Here is a 27,948-nt window from a genome sequence, read left to right as displayed (position 1 = left end):
TAAAGCTAATAGTTACTCTCACTTTACAGAGCTATTTACAGTATGAAGAAAAAGTCTGTGATATTTTGGAATACACCCCTATGACAACAACTGTTCTTAGAATGACTACAGCTATAATACACACACAACTACAAATATTGACTGCTTCTCAAGAGGACCACACTAGGTTATAATATACACCTCTAATCAACTTTACGCTTGGCTGCTGATGAAAAGATGCATCTCAAGAGAGCTTGCAGGAGGCGGTAGAACAGCCAGAAGAGCAGCAGCATCACACCCACCACAGTAGCCCATACATCAACATTGTATAATTTGTACCTGGGAATGAATGCATCACACAAGATTATATGCTTAAGATAGAAATAGCATGAAGTATGAGCAATATAAAACTACAATTAGCACAATTATTTGTGGGATATTGCACAGTACTGTACACGTAATAAGCTTGAAGACTGACATAGCCTGTTGCTGTATTTTTTATTGTACAGCACAGAAAGTTCTTGTTATATGTTGCTTTCTTGTTTATAAAGTCATCAGTAACTGACAAAAAAAAAAAAAATTAAGGTTCCAGTGATACAAATCTGAAACTGACTATAGAAGTACTGCATTATAACAATAATACATACCACGGCATGTCTAAGGAAGGGCAACGGAGGTGTGTGGCTCCATTATGCCTTAAGACATACTCCACCCAGTATGCAGCCACCTCAGTAGGATGCTGTGGTTGGTCCTTCATCACTGCAGATCGGTGTGCTACCTGCGCTTTTAGCCTGATGACATCACAAATATCAATCGGTAATACAGTATTGTAAGCTTCACATCTTTCCAGTACCTCTTCCTAGGCGATTTATTTTGCATACTACACTTTATTTTTTTTCAATTATAATCTGTTACTACTAGGACATAAATAACATCCAGGGATTATTAAATAACATACCTGCATAAATAATATTCATGGATTATTAAAGAACTATGTGCAGAAACAGACTGATAAGGAAGAGACACTAAGGAGCCTCTTGAACCAATGAGAATATGGGTTATTTACAAAGATAATACATCAAGGACTAGCTTTAACAATTTCACTCAGCAGACACTCATATCAGGTAGTGTGTTAATGGGAGCACAGCATTATCCAGTGCTGTTATACATCAATGAAGTTCCCATGTTGACATAATCTTTGCAATTAACACCAACTCTAACAATTATTAAAAACTGTAACTTAAAAAAAAAAAAAGTATTACTAAAGACTCAGTCTCTGATGCTAAGAATGGAAGAACACTACCATTCCTACATAGTCTTCCTACATAGTCTCTATATGCTGTAATGCTGAAACACACACACACACACACACACACACAATGAGATGTTGTCAGATATGGCTGGCTACTTGCAAAAAATAATTGAGAAAAGCAATAATATAATTTTGGTGGGTGACTTTAATTGTAAAGAGGTGAACTGGGAGGAATGGTACTCGGGAGGCGGTGAGGATTCGTGGGGTACTATGTTATTAAATATAATAATGAATAATGTGATGACGCAGTGGGTCAAAGAAGAGACACGGTTTCGAGGTGAGGACACACCAGCAAGGTTAGATTTACTGTTCACCAAAGAATCCGATGTAATAGAATCATTGGAATATCTTTGTCCTTGGGGAAAAAGTGATCACGTGGTCATTGAGTTCCAGATGTTAATAGGAAACGTCGAGCCAAGAGACGAGCTTCATAGACAGGGAAGATACAACTTTGGCAAAGCAAATTTTACAGGATTGAGAAACTTTTTTGAAAATGCGGATTGGAGAAAATTCAGAGAAACAAGAGAGATACAGAGGAAGTGGGATATCTTTCTAGACCTCTATAATTTGGGAGTGGAAAAATTTGTACCAAGAGTAAGAGGGAAAGAAAACAGGAAAAAGGAGTGGTTTAATAGAAGGTGTATGATAGCCAAAAAAGAGAGAGATAAGGCGTGGAACAATTGGAGAAAGAGAGGTAACGACAGAACAAAGGAAGAATATAAAAGAACAAGAAATGAATACACAAGAATACGTAGGGAAGAAGAAAGGAATTTTGAAAAAGGTATAATTGACAAATGCAAGGATGAACCCAAACTGTTTTATAGATTTGTTAATGGCAAACTGAAACAAAAGGAAGGAATCACCAAGCTGAAAGTAGATGGAGAGGTCTTTAAGGATGCGGCAATGCAAGCAAAAATAATGAACAAACGTTTCCAGTCAGTTTTCACTAAAGAAAAGGAGCTTGTGGAAGGGGAGGGAGTGATTAGAAATGTTCCGGTGATGAAAGATATAAAAGTGGAGGTGCAGGAAGTGTATAAATTATTGGAAACTCAAGATGTAAGGAAAGCCCCAGGACCTGATGGAATTTCTAATTGGGTACTGAAGGAATGCAGAGAACAACTGGTGGATAAAATTCACAGCTTAATTGTATGCTCACTGGAAGAGGGGAAAGTGCCAAAAGAATGGAAGAGGGCAAATGTGGTACCAATTTACAAGGGAGGAAACAGGGAAGAACCCCTGAATTATAGACCAGTGTCTCTAACCAGCATGGTCGCAAAATTGTGTGAGAGAATCCTGAAAGACAGATGGATAAAATATCTGGAAGAGATGAATATTTTGGCTGAATGTCAGTTTGGATTCAGAAGTGGAAGGTCATGTGTTTCAAACTTGTTGAGCTTTTACTCAAGAGCGATTGATGTGGTACAGGAGAGAGATGGTTGGGTGGATTGTGTGTACTTATTAGAGAAGGCCTTTGACAAGGTACCTCATAAGAGACTAATGTGGAAACTAGAATATATAGGAGGACTAAAGGGGAAACTTCTGGAATGGATGAGAGACTTTTTGAGAGACAGACAAATGAGGACAGTAATAAAGGAAAAGATGTCTGGATGGAGGGAAGTAACAAGTGGAGTCCCTCAAGGCTCAGTGTTGGCGCCAGTAATGTTCCTGATTTACGTAAATGATATGGTAGATGGAGTGAACAGTTATGCGAGTCTGTTTGCTGATGATGTAAAGATCTTGAGGAAGATAGAGGTTGAGGAGGATTGTAAAATACTGCAGGAGGATTTGGATAGGCTACACAATTGGAGCCGGACGTGGGAAATGAAATTTAATGTAAAGAAATGTAAAATATTGGAAATGGGTAAAAGTACCAGGAGACCATCACTGAATTATTTTTTGGGTAATGAATTAATCACAAAAAGGAGAGAAGAGAAAGATTTGGGAGTGCTGGTCCAAGATAGTTTGTCACCAGAAAAGCACATTAACAAGATAGTTGGAGAGACTTATAAGCTCTTGACTAACATAAGAGTAGCATTTCATTATATGGATGAGGAAATGATGAAAAAATTGATAGTGGCCATGATCCGCCCCAGGTTAGAATATGCAGCGGTAGTGTGGTCCCCACACAAAAAGAAAGATATAAACAAGATTGAGAGAATACAAAGAACAGCAACCAAGATGGTCCCCAGTCTGACAGACCTGTCATACAGAGAGAGGCTGGAAAAACTGGATTTGCCTTTGTTAGAGGAAAGGAGAAAGAGGGAGACATGATTGCGGTGTTCAGGACCATGGTGGGAGTAGATAAAATTGACAAAGAAGATCTGTTTGTATGGGATAAGAGAGCAGCAAGAGGACATGGAATGAAATTGAAAAAGTCAAGCTGCTTGAAGGATATCAAGAAATATAGCTTTCCTTACAGAAATATAGACTTATGGAATAGCCTGGACAAAGAGATCGTCCAGTCTAAAAACTTAAACGAGTTTAAAGTTAAATTTGACTTATTGAGAAACAGCGACGGAAACCCACGAGCATAGTACATTCCGTGTATATCACAATTAGGTATATTCTTAAATATTTGGAACGACTTAGACAAAGAGGTGGTGCATGAGAAAAACATTCATGTGTGTAAAGGTAGACTTGATAAATGTGGATATGGAGACAGGACAACATGAGCATTGCTCAATTCCTGTATACTACAAATAGGTAAATACACACACACACACACACACACACACACACACACACACACACACACACACACCACTTGCTGGCTCAGTGGTAACGTTCTCGCCTGCAATTTGGTAGACAGAAGTTCACGCCTCACTCGGGTTTCACTGCTGAAGCGGGTGATTACTGTCCCCTTCGAGCAAGGGGATGGGTGTGTGCATGTGTGAAAGGTCATAGCCTTGCCCTTAGATCAGACTATATGGGCTCTCAGCTCTCTTCTGGGAGGGTAAAAGCTGACAATCACGCCATCATGTGATACTCTTGACAGACCCTGTGACTGACCTGGTCGAATTATACACACACACACACACACACACACACACAGATAAGAAATTTGAAGCGTGAAAATATTGAATTGAGGAGAAAACTAGAAGAGAGTACTAATAAAACGGAGGTGAGCAGTGTATTGGAAGTGCATAAGGCAAAGTGGGCACACGTAGAAGAAGAACAGAAAGAAGTGGTCAGCTTAAGAGAAATCATCCAGGAAGAAAGAGAAATGAACAAGGTAAAATTGGAAGAAAATGTAGTGAAAATACTGAAGAAAAAAGAGAAAATAGTGAGAGAAATTGTAGAAAGGAACAGATGCATGGTAATCTTTGAAAACAGGGAGGAGGAAAAAAAGGATAGATCCGTGAGACTCGAGAAAGACACGAACCTGGTAAGAGTAGAAGATATACTCAAAGTGACCTGGAAATTAAGCAAAGAGGCAGGGATGGAAAATGTTATAATAAGAAAAGATCTGAATGAAGAAAAAAGAGAAGTTTTAAAATCACTGAAGGAAGAAGTAAAGGAAAAAAATGATAAGAGGACAGAGGAAGAATGTAATACTTTTTTTTGGAGAGTAATGGACATGAAGGTAAGGAAGTGGTATTTAAGGATATAGAAGTGAAGGAAACTAAGGGAGATGGCTGTGAAAGATCAGAAGCTGAGGAAGTGGTACCGACAGAGAGTAGGAGAGAAGAGGGTATAAAAAACATCAAAAATAATTTGAAGGTGATATATACTAATGCTGATGGTTTAATATCGGCAAGGCTCGAAATTAACGATTTCTTGAGAGAACATGAACCTGATGTCATGTGCTTTGTAGAGACTAAATTAAGAGAAGATATTGATGTTCATTTGGGAGATGGTAAATACAAACTGTGGAGGAAAGACAGAAAAGAAAAAACGGGAGGAGGAGTGATGATAGCAGTGAAGAACAACATAAATGAAGATACCGTGGAAATGGGAGAAGGCAGGGCTGAAGTGATATATATGAAATTAGAAACTGGAGAGAATATTAAGAGAGATATGGAGGTAGTGTATGTTCCCCCTAAGACGAGAGCATGGAAGGATGACGAATACCAGGAGATATTGTCAGATACGGTTAGCTATTTACAAAAAATAACTGAGAAAAGTAATAATATAATTTTGGTGGGTGACTTTAACTGCAAAGAGGTGAACTGGGAGGAATGGTACTTGGGAGGCAGCGAGGATTCGTGGGGCATTTTATTATTCAATACAGTATAGCAATGAACAATGTGATGACTCAATGGGTCAAAGAAGAGACACGGTTTCGAGGCGAGGACACACCAGCAAGATTAGATTTACTGTTTATCAAAGAACCCGATGTAATAGAATCCTTAAAATATCTGTGTCCTGTTGGAAAAAGTGATCATGTGGTCACTGAGTTCCAGATGATAACATGGAACATCGAGCCAAGAGACGAGCTTCATAGACAGGGAAGATACAACTTTGGGAAAGCAAATTTTACAGGACTGAGAAACTTTTTTGAAAATGCGGATTGGAGAAAATTCAGAGAAACAAGAGAGATACAGAGGAAGTGGGATATCTTTCTAGACCTCTATAATTTGGGGGTGGAAAAATTTGTACCAAGAGTAAGAGGAAAAGTCTATCTATCTATCTATCTATAGCCCGACGCCCTAATCCCGCAAAGGGTGGCCGCAGACAAAACGCCTCAAGTCACTCTGTCACCCACCATTTGACTCCCCTCCCCCCAACTCACCCCCCCCTCCCTCATATACCTCTCAACTCCATCCCTCCACCTCATCCTCGGTCTACCCCTCCCTCTCCCTCCCTCCACCTCACCCACATACACCCTCTTAGTCAGTCTTTCACTCTCCATCCTCTCCACATGTCCAAACCACCTCAGTGTATTTCTCCTAATCTTTTCAACCACATCCACATCTACCCCACAACGTTCCTTCACTTCTTCATTCGTCAACCTGTCCCTCCATGTCACTCCACATGCTCCTCTCAAGTAACTCATTTCCACTGCTCTCACTCTTGACTTGTTCCCCTCTTGCAAGGTCCACGCCTCGCTTCCATACGTCAGGGTAGGGATCACAATACCATCATGCAGAGACTTCTTAACTTCCATACTCACTTCCCTATTTCTCATTACTGCTTTCAGCATGCCTACAACCTTCCTTCCCTGCTGTACCCTTTCACGCACTTCATCCCCCAAAGTTCCATCCTTACTCATCACACTACCCAAGTACTTGAATGCACTCACATTCTCCATATCCTCACCATCCAACCTCACTGCACACTCTGTGACTTCATTCCTCTCAAACACCATAACTTTACTTTTGTTTACATTAACTTTCAGCTTCCTCCTCCTACACACTGTCCCAAATTCATTCACCAAACCTTGCAACTCCCATTCATCTTCACTCAACAATACTGTATCATCAGCAAACAGCAACACCGGAAGCTTCCAAATCTCACCCTCATTCGTTAGGGCCACCCCCACATCCACTGCCCTACCTTGTACCTCCTTTACGACCCCATCCATATATATATTAAACAGCCATGGAGACATTACACACCCCTGTTTCAGTCCCACATTGAGATCAAAGAACTCACTCAGCTCACCAACCACTCGCACCGTAGCCCTAGCTCCCTCGTACATACTCTTCACAGCACTCAACAATTTCCCCTCCACTCCATATATTCTTAATACCTTCCACATACCTTTCCTATCTATTCTGTCATAAGCTTTCTCCAAGTCCATGAAGGCAGCGTACACTTTCCTTCCCTTCTCTAGATACTTCTCCACTAAACATCTTAGAACAAATATCTGATCTACACACCCTTTTCCCTTCCTAAATCCCCCTTGTTCTTCTCCAACTAGCTCCTCTGTCATATGCCTAACCCTATCAATGAGTATTCTACCATATATTTTACCAGTCACACTAAGAAGGCAAATACCCCTATGGTTACCACATACTTCTCTCTCCCCTTTTCCTTTGTACAGAGGAACAATTATACCTGATTTCCAGTCCTCTGGAACCCTTCCCTCTTCCCAAGCCAATCTACACAACTTCCATATCCACTCCACAACAATCTCACCCCCATACCTAAGCATTTCACCACATACTCCATCAATTCCTGGGGCCTTTCCCAGCTTAATCTTCTTCATCGCTTCCACTACTTCCGACCTACTGATCTCTTCCTCCCTCCTCTCATCTCTTCTTCTCCCAGCCATTCCCCAACCACTTATACTCACACTGCTCTCACTCTCTACATTCAACAAATCCTCAAAGTGCTCCTTCCATCTCCTCAATTTCTCTCTCTTCTCTACCAACAATCTATTATTCCTATCTTTCACTCCCCCTACTATTTCCCCTTTCACACATCCTTACTTTCTTTACCTCCTTCCAAAACAATTTCTTACTCTCCTCCATTTCACACTCAGATTCCTCCCAAACTCTTCATCCACTTTCTTCTTACTCTCCTTCACCAGTCTCTTAACCTCCCTTCTCCTGCTCACATATACCTCTCTCTTCTCTCTCTCATCTTCTCCCCTACCTCTACTCGCCAACCATTCACCATATGCCTTATTCTTTTGTTCCACAGCTCGTTTCACCTCATCATTCCACCATGCTGTCCCTTGCACACCCTTGCATCTCCTCCTCACTCCACAAACCACCTCACACGCTGCGCTTATCTCTTCCGTGAATATCTTACATACGTCTTCCACCCCTTCCATCTGCTCTAGCTCATACCTTCCCAATCTTTCTTCCACTATGCTCTTATACTCTGTCCCTCTTCTCACTATCTTGCAATTTCTCCACTCTTCTCACAGGAGCTGTTTCCTCCTGTCTTCCCCTTCGCCTCCTCAACCACTTTCTTTGCAGCTCTACCTTGGCCATCACTAAGTGATGGTCCGAGACTCCATTCCCCCACCCTCTCCACACCCTTGCATCCAACACTTGTCTTCTCATTCGCTCATCCACACACACGTAGTCTATCATTGCCTTTCGTTCAACAAGTTCACCATCCATCCTCCTCATTACTCTCCATGTATACCGGTGGATCATCTTATGACGAAAGTAGGTGTTGGCTATTGCCAACCCCTTACCAGCACAGATGTCCACCAAAGCACTACCATTCCCATCTACTTCTGCTGGCACACCCCACTGACCAACCACTCCATCCACTCGTACATTCCCGACTTTGCCATTCATGTCTCCAATCAACAGCACTCTCTCGCTCCTCTCAAACTTGTCCATACATGCTTCTACTCTCGCCCAAAACTCATCTTTCACTCTTGCCACTCGATCCTCTGTTGGAGCATACACACATACAATCGCCCATGCTTGTATACCTACTTTCATCCTCACCCATACAATCCTTGCACCCACTGTTCCATACTCTCTTATATTCTCCTTCCACTTCTTGCTTATCATCAGAAAAAGGAGTGGTTTAATAGAAGGTGTATGATAGCAAAAAAAGAGCGAGATAAGGTGTGGAACAATTGAAGAGAGGTAACAACAGAACAAAGGAAGAATATAAAAGAATTAGAAATGAATACACAAGAATATGCAGAGAAAAAGAAAGGAATTTTGAAAAAGGTATAATAGACTATTGTAAGGATGAACCCAAACTGTTTTATAGATTTGTTAATGGCAAACTGAAACAAAAGGAAGGAATCACCAAACTGAAAGTAAAAGGATAGGTCTATAAAGATGCAGCAATGCAAGCAAAAATAATGAACAAACGTTTCCAGTCAGTTTTCACTAATGAAAAAGAGTTTGTGGAAGAGGAGGGAGTGATTAGAAATGTACCGGTGCTAAAAGATATAAAAGTGGAGGTACAGGAAGTGTATAAATTACTGGAAACTCAAGATGTAAGGAAAGCCCCAGGACCAGATGGAATCTCTAATTGGGTACTGAAGGAATGCAGAAAACTGGCAGATAAGATTCACGGTTTAACTGTGTGTTCTCTGGAAGAGGGGAAAGTGCCACAAGAATGGAAAAGGGCAAATGTGGTACCAATTTATAAGGGAGGAAACAGGGAAGAACCCCTGAATTATAGACCAGTGTCTCTAACCAGCATGGTTGCAAAATTGTGCGAGAGAATCCTGAAAGACAGATGGATAAAATATCTAGAAGAGATGAATATTTTGGCTGAATGTCAGTTTGGATTCAGAAGTGGAAGGTCATGTGTTTCTAACTTGTTGAGCTTTTACTCTAGAGCAATTGACGTGGTACAGGAGAGAGATGGTTGGGTGGATTGTGTGTACTTAGACTTAGAGCAGGCCTTTGACAAGGTACCTCATAAGAGACTAATGTGGAAACTTGAATATATAGGAGGACTGAAGGGGAAACTTCTGGAATGGATGAGAGACTTTTTGAGAAAGACAAATGAGGACAGTAATAAAGGATAGGATATCTGGATGGAGGGAAGTAACAAATGGAGTCCCTCAAGGCTCGGTGTTGGCGCCAGTAATGTTCCTGATTTAAGTAAATAATATGGTAGATGGAGTGAACAGTTATGCAAGTCTGTTTGCTGATGATGTAAAGATCTTGAGGAAGGTAGAGGTTGAGGAGGATTGTAAAATGCTGCAGGAGGATCTGGATAGGATACACGATTGGAGCCGGACGTGGGAAATAAAATTTAATGTAAAGAAATGTAAAACATTGGAAATGGGTAAAAGTACCAGGAGGACATCACTGAATTATTTGTTGGGTAATGAATTAATCACAAAAAGGAGAGAAGAGAAAGATTTGGGAGTGCTGGTCCAAGATAGTTTGTCACCAGAAAAGCACATTAACAAGATAGTTGGAGAGACTTCTAAACTCTTGACTAACATAAGAGTAGCATTCCATTATATGGATGAGGAGATGATGAAAAAATTGATAGTGGTCATGATCCGCCCCAGGTTAGAATATGCAGCGGTAGTGTGGTCCCCACACAAAAAGAAAGATATTAACAAGATTGAGAGAATACAAAGAACAGCAACCAAGATGGTCCCCAGTCTGGCAGACCTGTCATACAGAGAGAGGCTGGAAAAGCTGGATTTGCCTTTCTTTGAGGAAAGGAGAAAGAGGGGAGACATGATTGCAGTGTTCAGGACCATGGTGGGAGTAGATAAAATTGACAAAGAAGATCTGTTTGTATGGGATAAGAAAGCAACAAGAGGGCACAGAATGAAATTGAAAAAGTCAAGCTGCTTGAAGGATATCAAGAAATATAGCTTTCCTTACAGAAGTACAGTACAGACTTATGGAATAGCCTGGACAAAGAGATCGTCCAGTCTAGAAACTTAAACGAGTTTAAAGCTAAATTTGACTTATTAAGAAACAGCAACGGAAACCCACGAGCATAGTACATCCTGTGTATATCACAATTAGGTATATTAGGTAAATACATAAATATTTGTAACGACTTAAACGAAGAGGTGGTGCATGAGAAAAACATTCATGTGTGTAAAGGCAGACGTGATAAATGTGGATTTGGAGACAGGACAACACGAGCATTGCTCAATTTCTGTATACTACAAATAGGTGAATGTACAGCGAGGTTGGATGGTGAGGAATTGGAAAATGTGAGTACGTTTAAGTACTTGGGTAGTGTGATGAGTAAGGATGGAGGTTTGGAGGGTGAAGTGCTTGAAAGGGTACAGCAGGGAAGAAAGGTTGCTGGTTCTTTGAAAGCAGTGATAAGAAACAGGGAAGTGAGCATGGAAGTGAAAAAGTTACTACATGACAGTATTGTGATACCAACTCTAACGTACGGAAGTGAAGCTTGGACGTTGTTGGAAGGACACAAGTCAAGAGTGAGAGCAGTGGAAATGAGTTATTTAAGAGAAGCCTGTGGAGTTACATGGAGAGATAGGCTGACGAATGAGGATATAAAGGAACGTTGTGGTGTTGATGTGGATGTGATAAGGAGCGTTATGAGGAACACACGGAGGTGGTTTTGCCATGTGGAGAGGATGGAGGGTGAAAGACTGACGAAGAGAGTGTATGTGAGTGAGGTGGAGGGGGGAAGAGGGAGGAGGAGGCCGAGGATGAGATGGAGGGATGGGGTGGAGAGGTATATGAGAGAGGGGGGTGTGAGTTGGGAGCAGGGCAGTGAAATGGCGGGGGACAGGGTGACTTGGAGGCGATTTGTTTGTGGCCACCCCAAACGGGATTGAGGCGTCTGGCAATAGATAGATAGATAGAAATACACACACACACAGAGGTCGCCAACAGAGACGGAGCTCTTCCTGGATCATGCAGAAATAATCGCTAAATCAGTGGCGAAAAAGAGACCAGCCTATTGTGATTATGTAAATGAGTGCATGAGTGGTGGTCCCATTGGTCAACAGTAAAAAAAAAAAAAAGAAAAAAAAACAAAAAAACAAAAAAAAAGGGGGGGGGGGCAGGTTTTGGTCAAAGAGTACAAGATATAGTAGAAACTGAAAGATTCCATATGGTTGCACAATGGCGGAGGACAACAGAGCTTTGTTTACATATGGTGAAAAAGAATTTGAGGGCTTCTCCGAAGATGATGATGGAAATGGAAGTACTATATTGAACCAAACAAGAGTAGCTGGAGGAGAGAAAACACTGGAGAGGAATGTCCAGGAATTAAAAAAGGTATGGATAGTAATTAGAGAGTTACAGGAACGAACCCAAGAGCAGGAGACAGAGATCAAAGTTCCACAAAGTAAACTGGAAAAAGTTTGCAAAAACAGTGTAGAGCAAGAAAGAGAAGTCACAGAACTGAAAGTGAGTAATGAATTTGCATCAAATGAAATAAAACAGCTCAAGAGGGAGAATAGGAGGTTGGAAGAAGAAAGAGACAGGATGAAAAGTAAACTAGATGAGTATGACTCTAAGTCAAGGATGCAAGATGAGCACATTAAGGAAATCAAGGAACAACATAAGGGATGGAAGAAAATTCAGGAGGAAGGAAATGTAAATTTGAAAGAGATTATAAAACAACAAAGTAAGGAAAAGGTGGAGAAGGAAGTGGTTAGGGTACTAAGAAGTAGAGAAGCATTAGTCAGGGATGTAGCAGATAAGAAAAAATGTGTAATAATTTCAGGAGTAAAAGAAAAACGTATGATAGTAAGATCAGAAAGAGAAAATGAAGAACTGAGTAAGGTTAAAGAAATAATATACGTAGTTATGGAGGGTAACAATGAAGCTTAAGAAGAGATTGAAGAAGTGTTTTGGTTAGGAATGTATGAGGAAGGAGGGGCGAGGACATTGAAGGTACAGTTTAAGTCCCAGGTAATGGTAAATGAAATCATCAGTAGAACTTGGAAATTATCAGACAAAGAGGGGTTCAAAAATGTTTGGATAAGGAGAGATGCAAATGAGGAAGAAAGAGCTAAAATAAACGAGTTAGTAAAGGAAGCAAAGGCAAAAAATGAACAGAGAATGGAGTAAGAGAAGACAGTGTTTTATTGGAGAGTTATGGATCACAAATTGGGGAAGTGGTACCAACGGTGAGAAGGAGAGAAGAGGGTATAAAAAACAACAAACAAAATTTGAAAGTGCCATATACTAATGCTGATGGTTTAATATCGGCTAGGTTGGAAATCAATGACTTCTTGAGGGTTCATGAACCTGATGTTATGTGCTTTGTAGAGACTAAGTTAAGAGAGGATGTTGATGTCCATATGGGAGATGGTAAATACAATCTGTGGAGAAGAGACAGAAAAGAAAAAATGGGAGGAGGAGTAATGACAGCAGTGAAGAACAACATAAATGTAGATACTGTGGAAATGGGAGAGGGTAGGGCTGAAGTGATAAATATGAAACTAGAAATTGGAGAGAATGGTGGGAGAGATATGGCAGTAGTATATGCTCCCCCAAAGACAAAAGCATGGAATGATGATGAATACCAAGAAATTTTGTCAGACATGGCTAATTATTTACAGAAAGTGATTGACAAATGCAACAGTATAATTTTAATGGGGGACTTTAATTGTAAAGAGGTGAACTGGGAGGAATGGGGCTCGGGAGGCGGTGAAGATTCGTGGGGAACTATAATGTAAAATATAACAATAAACAATGTGAGGACGCAGTGGATCAAAGAAGAGACAAGATTCTGAGATAAGGATACACCAGCAAGATTAGATTTACTGCCAACTAAACAACCCGATGTAATAGAATCTTTGAAATATCTTTGTCTGATAGGAAAAAGTGATCATGTGGTCACTGAGTTCCAGATGATAACAGGGAATGCGGTACCAAGAGACGGGTTTTATAGGCAGGGAAGATACAACTTTGGGAAAGCAAACTTTACAGGATTGAGAAAATTCTTTGAAAATAAGGATTGGGGAAAATTCAGAGAAACATGAGAGATACAGAGGACGTGGGAAATCTTTCTAGACCTTTATAATTCGGGAGTGGAAAAATATGTGCCAAGAGTAAGGAAAAAGGAGTGGTTTAATAGAAGGTGGCTGTGTGTGACAGAAATAAATGGAGAGAAATTGTGAATGAATAAGTGATGACGCAGCCCTGAGGGGATATTCTCCCGCATTTGGTCTGATCAGCTAGTCAGGTCAGGTGCGGGTAAGGGGATGGGTCTGTTATGATGTGGCAGGGGTAAACCAGTTCTGCTGTCGGGCCCTGCTGCGGATGTCACTGATTGCATTGCGCAGTTGACCCTTGTGCGGTGTGATGCGGTGAGGATCTGTCCGTTCTCCCCTTTGGGGCTAAGATGCGAATGAATGTGTTTGAATGGATGGGTAAATGGAGAGTGAGTCGTCCTGTCTCGGCTACCTCCCTTTCCTTGGGGGAAGCAGCCTAGGTATATAGATAGATAGATAGATAGATAGATGTATGATAGCAAAAAATAAAAAATAAAAAATAAAAAAGGGAGATGGCGTGGAACAACTGGAGGAAGAGGAGTAATAACAGAACAAAAGAAGAATATAAAAGAACTAGAAATGAATATACAAGAATACACAGAGAGGAAGAAAGGAACTTTGAAAAAGGAATAATAGACAAATGTAAGGATGAACCCAAACTGTTTTATAAATTTGTCAATGGCAAATTGAAACAAAAGGAAGGAATAACCAAACTGAAAGTAGATGGAGAGGTCTATAAAGATGCGGCAATGGAAGCTGAAATAATGAACAAATGTTTCCAGCCAGTTTTTACTAATGAAAGTGAGTTTGTGGAAGGGGAGGGAGTGATTAGAAATGGAGTGATGAAAGATATAAAAGTGGAAGTACAGGAAATGTATAAATTACTGGAAACTCAAGATGTAAGGAAAGCTCCAGGACCAGATGGAATCTCTAATTGGGTACTGAAGGAATGCAGAAAACTGGCAGATAAGATTCACAGTTTAACTGTGTGTTCTCTGGAAGAGGGGAAAGTGCCACAAGAATGGAAAAGGGCAAATGTGGTACCAATTTATAAGGGAGGAAACAGGGAAGAACCCCTGAATTATAGACCAGTGTCCCTAACCAGCATGGTTGCAAAATTGTTCGAGAGAATCCTGAAAGATAGATGGATAAAATATCTGGAAGAAATGAATATTTTGGCTGAAAGTCAGTTTGGATTCAGAAGTGGAAGGTCATGTGTTTCCAACTTGTTGAGCTTTTACTCAAGAGCAATTGATGTACTACAGGAGAGAGAAGTTTGGGTAGATTGTGTGTACAGTATATAGATTTGGAGAAGGCCTTTGACAAGGTACTTCATAAGAGACTATTGTGGAAACTAGAGCACATAGGAGGACTGAAGGGAAACCTCCTGGAATGGATGAGAGACTTTCTGAGAGACAGACAAATAAGGACAGTAATAAAGAATAGGATGTCTGGATGGAGAGAAGTAACAAGTTGAGTCCCACAGGGCTCTGTGTTGGCACCAATAATGTTCCTGATTTATGTTAATGATATGGCAGAGGGAGTGAACAGTTATGCAAGTCTGTTTGCTGATGATGCAAAGATCCTGAGGAAGGTAGAGGCAGAGGAAGCCTGTAAAATGCTGCAGGAGGATCTGGATAGGATACATGATTGGAGCCAGAAGTGAGAAATGAAATTCAATGCAGAGAAATGTAAAATATTGGACATGGGTGAAAGTACCAAGAGGCTATCACTGAATTATTTGATGGGTAATGAACCTATCACAAAAGCAGGAGAAGAGAAAGATCTGGGAGTACTGGTCCAGGATAGTTTGTCACCTGAAAAACAGATTAACAAGACAGTTAGAGCGACGTATAAACTTTTGACTAACATAACAGTAGCATTTCATTAAATGGATGAGATGATGAAAAAATTGATAGTGGCCATGATCTGCCTCAGGTTAGAATATGCAGCAGTACTGTGGTCCCCACACAAAAAGAATGATATACACAAGATTGAGAGAATGCAAAAAACAGCAACTAAGATGGTCCCCAGTCTGGCAGATGTCATACAGAGATAGGCTGGAAAAGCTGGATTTGCCTTCCTTAGAGGAAAGGATAGAGAGGGGTGACATGATTGGAGTGTTCAGGACCATGATGGGAGTAGATCAAATTGACAGAGAAGATCTGTTTTTATGGGATAAGAGAGTAACAAGAGGACACGGAATGAAACTGAAGAAGCCAAGCTGCTTGAAGGATATCAAGAAATATAGTTTTCCTTATAGATATAGAGACCTGTGGAATAACCTGAACAAAGAGATCGTCCAGTCTAAAAACTAAAACGAGTTGAAAGCAAAATTTGACTTACTGAGAAACAGAGACGGAACCCCAAGAGCGTAGCTCATTTCCTGTATATCACAACTAGGTAAATACAACTATGTAAATACACACACACACAGAATGTCAAGGATGTGATACTTATCCTCTCTGTAATGGCTTAACGATTAATCTAAGGCCTGTGTTTCAAACACCTTCACTGTTCATATCACCATCAAGAAAAGGGAATGAAACTAGGGTGTCTTTCTCCTTAGACTTATGTCTTGAAAGATATAATAGAGTGCTGCTCTAAATCTCACTGCACCACATGACATGGGAAGAAGAAGAAGGAGGAGGAGGAGGAGGACTGTGTTAACCCATTACAGTGCAGTTCACAGAAACTTACTCTTTGTTTGTCATTACATATTGGATTTTCTCTTTCAGTGTGTCTGGAGTAAGGTCATCCCAAAGCAGCATACTACCCCAGCCGTCAGCCTCCACCTCCATCATGTTGGTCTCCTGGTCTGTACAGACAGGCATTCCCAGGACAGGCACCCCATGATACATGGACTCAAGGGTGCTGAGCAGTCCCCCGTGGGTAATAAACAGTCGCAATCGAGGGTCACCTGAGAGAATGGTCACTAAGCCTAGCTTGTCAACTAGAAAATAATCTAAAATTTTCCACAGCTAATACAAACACTTTTCCAAGAAAGATATGGCAACAGCTATAACACAGCTTGCTACAGAAGCTTTTATTAGAATAAAAAACCTAAAGTTCCCACCAAGAATATCCTGCTGAGGGAGCCACTTGCCCAGCCGGACATTGGGGGGAAGGTCGTCCATGGTGTCCTTGTCCCACTTCCACAGGACTCTCTGCTTCAGTGATCCAAACACCTTCACCAATGTCCTGCGATGCCTATGCAAAGTTCAATACAAAAATGGTCATTTCTTTGCCCGACAAACAGCTTTGCAATATAACAGATGTACTGCAACTATGTGGTGCTGTATTATTCTGGCATTCAGTTTCTGTGAGTATTAAACTGTACACCAGAAAACCATTTATTACGCTGGGTGGTAACCATACAACCAAATTTTGGCGCCTGGTGGTTTAGTGGGTAATTATTGTGCTCCAATCGGATTGAGCTGGTGAAGGTTTATATCCAAGGGGTGGTAGGGGTTTATTGCTCACGTAATGCCACTCAGGAATGAGTGAGGCTGGTCACTCTTATCTTAAATGTCAGGACCAACTGCCTAGCCCTGGGCTCCTACGCTCCTCATGGGGCAACGTAGGATTGGATGATGGATGGATGGATGGATTAAACTGAAAAAGTACTATTACATCCCCTTCAAGACAATAATGTCTTGGGTATTTTACTATAGATTCTGCCAGACGATTTTACTCAGATCAGAAGAAACCTCTTTCACTAAAAGGACTAGAAAGAATCTCTATGTAGTTTGTACTGCCACTCTTTGTTATTAAGACCCTCTACACAGTATGCCTCTACAGTTTATATCATGGGCCGCGTCCACATATGTACTCGAACATGTTGCCAACACAGCTGGCAGCATGTTTGGGAACATGTTTGCATCAGTATTTGGACAGATGTGTGCAAACATGTTTCAGTGCAGCTTCGAACACTGGCAGCAGATGTGATGGGATAAGTGTGTCCATACGAGGCAGCAGAGACTTCATCATGCTGCTGCCAACATGATCTGGACGCTGCTGTTCCCAACATGTTTGCAGCATGTTCGTTACTGTGTTGCTTACATGTTGCCAACACTTGTTTGAGCACATGTGTGGACACGCCCATATATCTCACTTACTCCTCTTGAATGCCAGATGGTGTCACTGCTGAACCCAGACTGAAGAAAATAAAGCCATCACTGCCAGCACCCTTCACCCAATCATCAAGATCCTGAAAGGAAAGGATAGGCCTGTTATTCTATCAATAGATTAGGGAACTGAACCATGGGCGACCAATATGTGGTACAAAGATGACTGCATGCTTTTAGAATGGTTTTAACCCTTTAACTGCTAACCTCACTGATCAATCTCTCTATCTATCTATCTACTGCCAGATGCCTTAATCCCACAAGGGGTGGCCACAAACAAATCGCCTCCAAGTTGCCCTGTCCCCTGCCATTTCACTGCCCTCCTCCCAGCTACACCCCCCTCTCTCATATACAATACATATCCACTCCATCCCTCCATCTCATTCTTTTTTTTGCGTGTGTGTCCGACTCTGGGCATAGGCTTCACAGCCTGCTCTCAAGGCTCCTACACACCATACACCTCTCTACATGGCACCACTTCGGCACTAACACCCACTGTCCATAATGAATACATGCTAGGGCTGTCTCATACAGGACTGGTGTATTGGTATTAGCGGGGGTACTTTTATGACATGTCAGCGAGTCATCTGGTAGATCAGGAAAGTCTCCTTTTATGAAATTCAAATCCTTAAACTGTTCCCTGCCCCAGCCGGGATTTGAACCTGGGTCCATCAGGACTGCAGGCCGTCTCTCTACCGATTCAGCCACCGCCTCCCCCTCCCTCTCCCCCCCCTCCACCTCACTCATATACACTCTCCTCATTAGTCTCTCACTCTCCATCCTCTCCACATGGCCAAACCACCTCAATGTGTTTCTCCTAACGCTTCATATCACATTCACATCATCATTGATCAATGATGTTGGTTTATCAGCAGGCAACTATTATCCTCATCAATCAATGAATGATGTTTTGCATTTCACAGGGGACATGCAGGTAATTTTTTGCTTAACTTAAGGGTTCGGTACATTGGTAGTCACTTCACTATTTCAACCAAGTGATGTTAATTTTTTTTCCATCCTTGCTACCCTCGGATGATTACACTGTACTGTACTAACTTTACTAGGAAACATCTTGTTGATAATGAGTTTGGTAGGTGGGGGTGCTCACCATCCACTTACTTCATATAGTGCTGCTCTCAGGTGTCTGCCCTTTCCTCTCCTCCATCCTACTTTCCTTCCATCCTCTTCTGTCTTTCTTTCCTTCATTCTTTCCCCATCCTTCTGCCAACGAGTGACTTTACACTACCTCATCTGCCTTTCCTTCCTTCACTCTTTCCTTTTCCTTCTGCCTGTGGGTGACTCTACACTAAGAGACAAGCCAAATGGTTTCCAGTACACCAGGAAACCATTTACTACACTGGGTGGTAACCATATAACCAAATTATAGGGCTTGGTGGTTTAGTGGGTAATTAAAGTGTTCCAATCGGATTGAGCTGGTGAAGGTTTATATCCAAGGGGTGGTTGGAGTTTATTGCTCATGTAATGCCACTCAGGGAGAAGTGAGCCTGGTCACTCTCATCTTGGATGTTAGGACCAATCTGCTTAGCCCCGGGCTCCTACGCTCCTCATTAGGCAACGTGGGATTGGATGATGGATGGATGGATAATGAGTTAATGAAGGAAATATCTAACCCCTGCAACATAAGAAGTGTCTCCCAAGCTGAACAAAATTACCTCTGCAGAATGAAAATTTTTTCCATGCTGAATAAGACTGACTTGGAATAGCAAGAATATAATTCAGAGTACAAAAATTTTCCATACAACTATACTCCATTCATATTCACTAAGCAGAGATTAGTGATGTGATTTGAAAGTTCTGAGCCATGGTAGCCCAGCCCTGGGACAGTATGCCCCACCAAGGATACTGCTACCATAACATACCTATGAATTAAACTTGCAAATATTCCCATTTTTACAGTTCAGTAGAAGCTGTATGTAAACATCCCTTACTTAAATAACAACACCCTCTATCAGCATAATAATATTCTTTTCATCTTTAATTGGCCCAGAACTTCATTTTTTTGCAGCTTCTTTCATAAAGATCAATGGCAGAAAAGACAATACCATGGCTCTATACCATTCCCAAAGTACTTCTTCATTACCAGCATTGTATAGGTATATACTCTTAACATTAACCACTTGTTGTAACTAAGCACTCAAGAGGAAGAGAGGGCAATTTCAGGCCAAGCTTGGGGGGAAAAAAAAAAAAAAAAAAAAAAAAAAGTGTATAAACTAAATGCTCTTTACCTTAGGAAGAGGCTGTGCAGGAACACAATGGATGCCCCCTAAATGGATTTCAGTTGGGAGATGTGGTCGTGGTGGCAAACCAATAGTTTTCACACTGCAAAGAATAAAGAATGGTTATGTCTAGGACATATGGTCATAGCAAGAAATCAACAGTTTCTACACTGCATGGAAAAGTGAACGGTTAAACCTTACCCAGGAAGATATGAATGATATGAACACTGGCAAAGGAAGGCACAGTGAAAACGCTTAGGTATTTAATATCTAACATCTCACTGATGACAGTTTGGGATACATTTTTGTCATGATGTCAGGGGATATAATTCATCCACCTTAACTTGGTGGTGACATATGTCTTCTTGTGCAACACTTTACATTATATAGTTTAACGTACTTTATATGGTAGGTGGGGGCGCTCACCATCCACTCACTCGATGTAGTACTGCTGTCGGGTGTCTGCCCTTTCCTCTCCTCCATCCTTCTTTCCTTCCATCCTCTTCTGTCTTTCCTTCATTCTTTTCTTGTCTTTCTGCCTATGGGTGACTTTACACTCCCTCTTCTGTCTTTCTTTCCTTCATTCTTTCCTCTTCCTTCTCCCTGTGGGTGACTCTACACTAAGTGACATGCCAAATGGTGTCCTGAACACCAGGAAACTATTTACTACGCTGGATGGTAACCATATAACCAAATTTTGGCGCCTGGTGGTTTAGTGGGTAATTATTGCGCTCCAGTCGGATTGAGCCAGTGAAGGTTTATATCCAAGGAGCGGTTGGGGTTTATTCCTCATGTAATACCACTCAGGGATAAGTGAGGCTGGTCACTCTCAACTTAAAAGTCAGGACCAACTGCCTAGCCCCGGACTCCTACGCTCCTCATGGGGCAATGTAGGATTGGATGATGGATGGATGGATGGATGGCAGAATAAGATGCCTCTACATCCTTTTCATAAACCTTTCTTGTGACTTGCAATATACTTTCACCTCATGTTACAGGTCAGAATTCTAGAAGAGATGGCAGTTTTAGGTAAATGTAAAGGGAACCAACTGCATAATCAGAAAAACAAAAGGAACAGCGTCCCTATGAACTGTGCTGCACCATACCTGTTAATGAATTCGAGACTGGTATTGTAGCGGAGGACGGACAGACTGGGCATGTCTTCCGGACACAGACCTCGACGGCGACACTCGTTCTCAATACTGCAACACCAAGATGACTACAACAGTGACTTCCTCCCTTGTACTATACCATACAGTATCAACAATTTTTTATTCTTACATAGCTTACAACAGTGACTCTCCTCATATGCAGTTTGTACTAATGGGTGCTGGAAAGAGATACTTTTATGACGTGGCACCAATATACTTTGCAGAAGCTGGTCAGTTACACTGCCTGGTTATATTAACATCTCTCAACTACAGTACTTCTCTATCCCCTGAAGAGGATGGTGGAGTGTCACAGAAATGCAACTTTGCCAGCAGTCCATCAGGTTCATGTTACAGAAGTTGGGGATACAGTTACTACTTTTGTCCCAGTAATTTTTCATCGTCTCACAAAACCAGCTCCCTTAACTCTTCAGTCTGAAGATGCAATTTTAACTTTAATACTGTTACCAACTGATAATTTTATTAGGTGGACTAGGATTACTGGAATATTTTTTCACTGTAGATGATGATGATGTTTCACTTAAAGAGATTTCCCATAAACTATATACCTATAAGGTGAGAGCAAAAATAAGACAAAAAGTCACTATCAGCTGAACTGGTTAAACCTTTAGATATGATAAACTATGGTCAGAATTTTTTTTTTCATATACTGTATTTTTTATGAAAAACAGTATTTTACAGCACAAAATATTGGTCTTATCAACTGTTTTTCACAGATACAGACACCCACTGATCCATTTGCACAGAAAAGGTAATTCACAATTTCATTTGAACAATTTCATTTTTCTTTGGCTATATTTAGACAGTCTCTACATAGGTCTGCCATCCCCATGGACCAGTGTATCTAAAGGGTTAAGCATTATTAACTCTCCTCGCTTGCACATCACCAACTTGCTAACACTTTCTTCTCCAATTCCTACAAGACTTTCATCACACCTCAGGACCACATTCAAATTGCAAACAACATACATTTCACTAAAACAATATGGCAACAACATGCAGCACTATACCATACATTTTGTTACATAAGGCTAAGGTACCAAACATGTTATGTATCACTAAATACTTAACAGCCAATGTTCAACACAGTACATAACAGAAGAGTACCCTTACTAAAGAGAAAAAAGCTATTGCCTACCTTAAGCTAATGTAGTACAGTACTCAGTAACAATTCCAAACAAGACCTCTCAGAATTTGAATTTGGCTCTCTGTTATTTTATTTTTTTCTTGGAGGGAACAACTTTGCAGGTCTATGGCTTGTGGTTACTTCTTCCTTGCATTTAAAAAAAAAAAAAAAAAAAAAAAAAAAAAAAAGTCAGAGCCTATTCTGTAATGGTCACTGGATGCATTACACTAAAATAACCTTAATAAATGGAATAAAACTATTACATACCTTGGGACGACATGGTACTCAAATACAATCCCAGACAAGACATTTGCAAGGGTACTGAGAGCCCTTTGTGTAAATGTCATTGGATGGTTAAAAGTTAACCATTTGTAAGCAACATAGGAAGGGAAGTCTATCTTTCCTACGAGATCAGAAAAAGGGGCCATCCGTTCAATTGGAAGAACCTTTATGAAGGGCAGCTGTGGAAGAAACAAACATATACGTATGAAAGCACTGGAAGGAGGTAATGTACACAAATCATATAAAACAGATGAGCATAAGAATCAGCAGTACCTGGAAAGGACTCAAAGGATGAAAGTTAGTAAAATTTGTTCACTTAAAATGAAAGTCAAACATACACACTTAAATCACACTCTGCTAGTGGAGTACATGGAAACACTGCATTAGAGATGACTGAAATTCAGAGACATGTAGAGGAAACAGACTAAGAAACACCTGTTCCAGGGCTGTATAGTTAAGAGTACGAACCTTGGGTTGGGATTCTCAAACACATTTATTATCAGTTCAGTGTCATAACTGTCGTTTGCTATTTGCAGGTAGGATAAGAAGTATGCACAACATAACCTCGTGCTTTGTTCTTTCTGTGAGAGATGAAATCAATTACCAAAAAAAAAAATGTCACCTTGACTTTCTATGTACAGCGTGGAGAGGAAAGTCTCTACTTCTTATTTAAAAAAAAAAAGAAATCAGTTACAGTGCTGGAGGGAAATATGTAACCCTGACTTTGTACAGAGACCAAGGAAAGGAAAGTGCATAACCTTTTTGTGTGCCTGGTTCATTCATTCATTCATTCATTGCCAGACGCCATGTATCCCAAATGGGGTGACCAAGGGCTTAGAGTTAATTGTTTTACAGGGAGGGGCACTAATCCTCCACCAACCCCACTCACGTAGGGATGAGCCTGGTACTTCCTGTAAAAATACATCTTAAGTTACATCAGGGAATGATCATAATTACGTTTGAAAATCCCACCACCTGTTTGCTTCATTTCATTTATCAAAGCTTCAACATACATCCATGTGATGGCCTTTGTCACTTAATGGCAACTTTCCACACTTCTTGATCTCTAGGATGCTCTCTATTCAATATCCTTAACCCTGAGGTCACATTGTATGGCCTCATGCCAGGTTTTTTGGTCTGCCTCTTGCAACTCTACCTTCAATATTCAGACCCCTCACCCTCCACATCCAGCTGACACCCTCCATTCTCTCCACATGCCAAAACCATCTCAATCTACCCCTCCTCATCACAATAAACTGGAAAGAATATACAGTACTGTACAGGGTGGTTCTTTCACTCCACATGGCTGTTTTTGCCTGCTGAGGGAATGGTGTTATCATTGTCTTTCCTCCATCTTTTATTTATTTCCTACTCCTTTTGCCATACTCACACCCACACTAAATGACTAAGCCATTCCAGCAACACACAAGATCTCACAAAGTAAGTGCATGGTGGAGCACTATTTATGAACAACCCTGTGGATTAGAACAAATGGAAATATACATGCTATGTGCCCACTGTAAATGGGAACGGATTTTGGCAGAGAAATTTAGAGTGAAACAAAGTCAAGTGCAATGACTACAGTGAAGAGAGACATGCAACACAACAGTAAAAGATAGGCCACAACATTCAAAAAATCTTATATCTTATCAGTGAGTCTCTCATACTGCGTCGATGAACTACATTTATACATGATAAGTCCTCATACATCGTACTTTAACTTAACACATTTTTCATTATACAGTACATACAAGTAATCAACACAGAAAAACTTTTGAATGAACATATTATTGTTCAATATTAAGAGACCATGATGTGCAATGAAGGGTCCAGGTTGATACAGCACATTGGCTTCATCCCAATATGTTATTCATCTCTTTGTTTAATATATTATCCAGACACATCTAATCACAACACCAAGTACATTCTGAAACTTATTTGCAGTCACAAATTTGACTTTATATTATCTGAAAACATAACAATTTGTACTGGAGCATAACCCTATCTTTAATTAACTTTTATTTAATATATCTATGCAGACTATGGTGTTACCACAAGATGGAATCAATTATTTTTAAAGGTAACGAAGTGGGAAACCCCAGGATACGTAACTATGGCCTCAGCAACTCTGAGGTGACAGGTGGAAGATGTTACACTAAATAGCTTAAGAGCAAAATCCCCTGGGAACTGATACGTTAAGCGAGGAATCACTGTAGTGTAAGGAGCAAAGTCCCAACAATAAATATGTACAATAAAAAGGAAGGAAAAAAAAGAAAAGAAAAAAAGAATTACACAGAAATTACCTTCTTTTGGTGAACAACTGACAGAAAACAGTCAGAGAAAAATGTAGACATCATTATGAGATCAAACTCTTCTTTTAGGAGATTTTGCATTTCTTGCTTTTCTAAGGCATCAGAACATATTTCAGGTGCATGCTTCATGAGAGTGAGTAGGCCCGTCAATCTCCCCCCAAAGTAGCTAGGAACAAACTTGGTGATTTCCATGTCCGGCAGCACAACCTCTCGCACATTCTGACGCACTTTTGATGGTTTGTAAGGGGAAACCACTGTGACCTGCAAAATAATACTAACAATACCATTCATTATAGACTATAAATGTCTGAATGTCTAAACAGATTTGTATACCCTCTTCACAACAATAATCTATCATCTGTCTATAGCCAGATCCCTTCATCCCATTACGGATGGCCACAAACTGCCTCCATGTTACCCTGACCTCTGCCACTAGGCCACTCTCCTTCCAACTCATACCCCCCTTTTATATATATATATATATATATATATATATATATATATATATATATATATATATATATATATATATATATATATCTCCATTTCATCCTTGGTGCTGTATAATACATAGTATGTATATATTTTAGTTCTTGATCTTCTCAGATTTATCATTCACCCTAGGAAGGACCACTTGACTGAAAGGCTTTGAAACTCCCTCCATTAACCCCTTCACCATTAGAGATCTTTCTGGAGCTGAATACACCTGTCTGGAGGTTACAAAAATTGAAATACAGTACTGTAAAGAGCCTCAGTTAAATGAGGTTTGAAGAACACTACATTAGCCACTGAAGTAACTACAATCTAGTAACTATATGAATTATGTATTTACCTACAGTATATAAACCTTAATCAGGACATGTTTTGCAAATGATGTTCCAGTTACTGTTATTACTGTTTATGTATGGGGGAGGGTACTGAGGGCAGGAAATGGGGGCAGTCTGTAGAGCGGCTGTATGAGGGGCCAGTGAGTATGCATGTACAGAACTGTACTTGTAAATATGTATATATTACATGTATATATGTATGTATGTATGAATGTATGAGTATGTATGAATTATAGAGAGAACGGTGATTTAAGGGGCAAATATATGCAAAGTTGTATGTGATATGTGTTAGTGTATTAAGGGAGTTAGTTCTGGAGCTGCATAGGGGACAATGTGCAAAGAGAGTCAGTAAGTAACAAGGTCTGTAAAAGCCCACGTTGCTCAGAGGCAAAGCTGGGATCCTCTCCGTGGTTCAGTAGTAATATGCGTGTGTATGGAGCGCGAGGGTCTGAGATCGAATCTCGGTCAGACCAGTGATTAACCCTTTCAATACTTAGGGTAGCAGTGCAAAAGTCACCCGCTCATTACTGGACGACAGAGGCCAACAAAATCACCCCATGATGGAAAGAAAAAACATCGCGAATTAGCGCATAATTTATATTCGCCAAACGTTTTTATCAACACCATAAGCAAGTACAACTATTCAAGATTACGAGAATAAAAAATCAGGCAGACACAAGCATCAATAAAGGCAGGGGAAAAAATAATTTAGCAATAACTTTGGCTGTGCGAAACACTGCTCCCATACTGCAGCACAATCATAAGACAATTTCCTTTTGCGGTACGTAAAACTGAGCTGAATTGTCCTGCAGTAAATGTTTACCTGGTATATACCAAAATGTAGCTAATGAAATTACCTAAAACTCTTTCTTAGTAACAATTCCATAAAACATATATTTCTATGAGGAAACAAGACGGAAAAAAAAAAAAAAGTAAACTAATGCATAATTTGTATTCGCTGCACATTTTTATCAACACCATAAGCAAGTACAACTATTAGGGAATACGTGAATACAAAATCAGGCAGAAAGAGGCATAAATAAAGGCAGGGGAAAAAATAATTTAGCAAAACACCGCTACCGCACTGAAGCGTGATCATAAGATAATTTCCTTTTGCGGTACATAAAACTGACCCGAATTGTCCTACAGTAAATGTTCATATACCAAAATGTAGCTAATGAAATTTCCTGAAACTCTTTCTCAGTAAAAATTATCATAAAGCATATATTTCTATGAAAAAACATGAATGCAAGATAAAACAGTGTAAATTAGTGCATACATTCGCCAAATGTTTTTATCAACACCATAAGGAAGAACAACTACTCAAGATTATGAGCAAAAAAAATAATGGAGATAGAAGCAAAACTAAGGTTGTGAGGATAAAATTTTTACGAAGTACTGCCAGTTCAGAAACAAGGGGGGGTTCTCACAGCACCCGGCCTAAGCCGAGCCAGCCCACATCCTGAGTAGTTGCCCGGGGTTGGATGCAGCCTGCATCGTCCAGTAACGAAAGGGTTAATTTGTTAAGTTTCATATCAGTTATTACATTGGTCGGCAGTGGTGTGTGATATGAGGCAAGGCTTGGAAGGCAATGATGTTGTTGGGTAGCTGACAGTGTCCTAGTCCTTACATCCCGGGGATGAGCTGTTCAGTGTAGTCCGCAGTGTCCCCAGTGGTGGCCTCCGATGCTACGCTATCGTGTTCAAAACTCACCAAATTAATCACCAATGGGACAAAAGAATGATTTAATGGGACCTATAAAAGCCCGCGTTGCTTAGAGGCAAAGTGGGGATCCTCTTTTTGGCTCAGTGGTAACGTGCGCTCGTTTGGAAAGTAAGGGCCCGAGACTGAATCTCGATCAGACCAGCAATTAATTTGTTAAGTTTCATTTCAGTTATATAAGTACAAGAGTGGTGGGGTCAGTGCGAGATGTGGCAGTCCACTCTAAGTCACCTGATGGCCGTGGTCTGCCAGCGAGTTAAGGACACCCATATAGAAATTCTTGTGGCTCTTTGTTGATATGGGGCCGAGGAAGAGGATGCGACTCGCCTGCACAGATGACACACACGCCACCACAGCTGCCACCAGCAACCACACCCGCATCTGTAGACATGAAAGTGCAGTTCGAGGGTGTAAAGACATACTGTTATTGTTTAGTAAACACACTTAAATTTACCATCCTACTTTCAGCTTGAGATGAATGTATTTGGCATATGATTAGTCTGATCATATCAAATAAAAAGGAATTG

At 40.6% G+C, this 27,948-nt stretch overlaps 1 protein-coding gene across 1 annotated transcript; it reads right to left on the bottom strand.

Moving 5' to 3' along the window:
- Positions 1-182: 182 nt before the first annotated feature.
- On the bottom strand, positions 183-27,802 carry LOC145404449 (UDP-glycosyltransferase UGT5-like). The gene is made up of 10 exons (XM_080275966.1): positions 27,653-27,802; positions 24,864-25,133; positions 22,546-22,739; positions 21,090-21,185; positions 19,993-20,086; positions 17,738-17,829; positions 16,696-16,829; positions 16,320-16,539; positions 627-770; positions 183-318 (listed from the first exon to the last, which is right to left on the bottom strand). The coding sequence occupies exons 1-10, from the start codon at positions 27,800-27,802 to the stop codon at positions 183-185; spliced, it is 1,530 nt and encodes a 509-aa protein (XP_080132092.1).
- Positions 27,803-27,948: the final 146 nt, after the last annotated feature.

The sequence above is a fragment of the Coenobita brevimanus genome, chromosome 63 (genome assembly GCF_032717465.1).
Source record: "Coenobita brevimanus isolate Jiangsu-jjx chromosome 63, ASM3271746v2, whole genome shotgun sequence".
Taxonomy (NCBI): Eukaryota; Metazoa; Arthropoda; class Malacostraca; order Decapoda; family Coenobitidae; genus Coenobita; species Coenobita brevimanus.
Note: the sequence above shows the minus strand (reverse complement) of the source record. Positions and strands in the feature narration are given on the sequence as shown.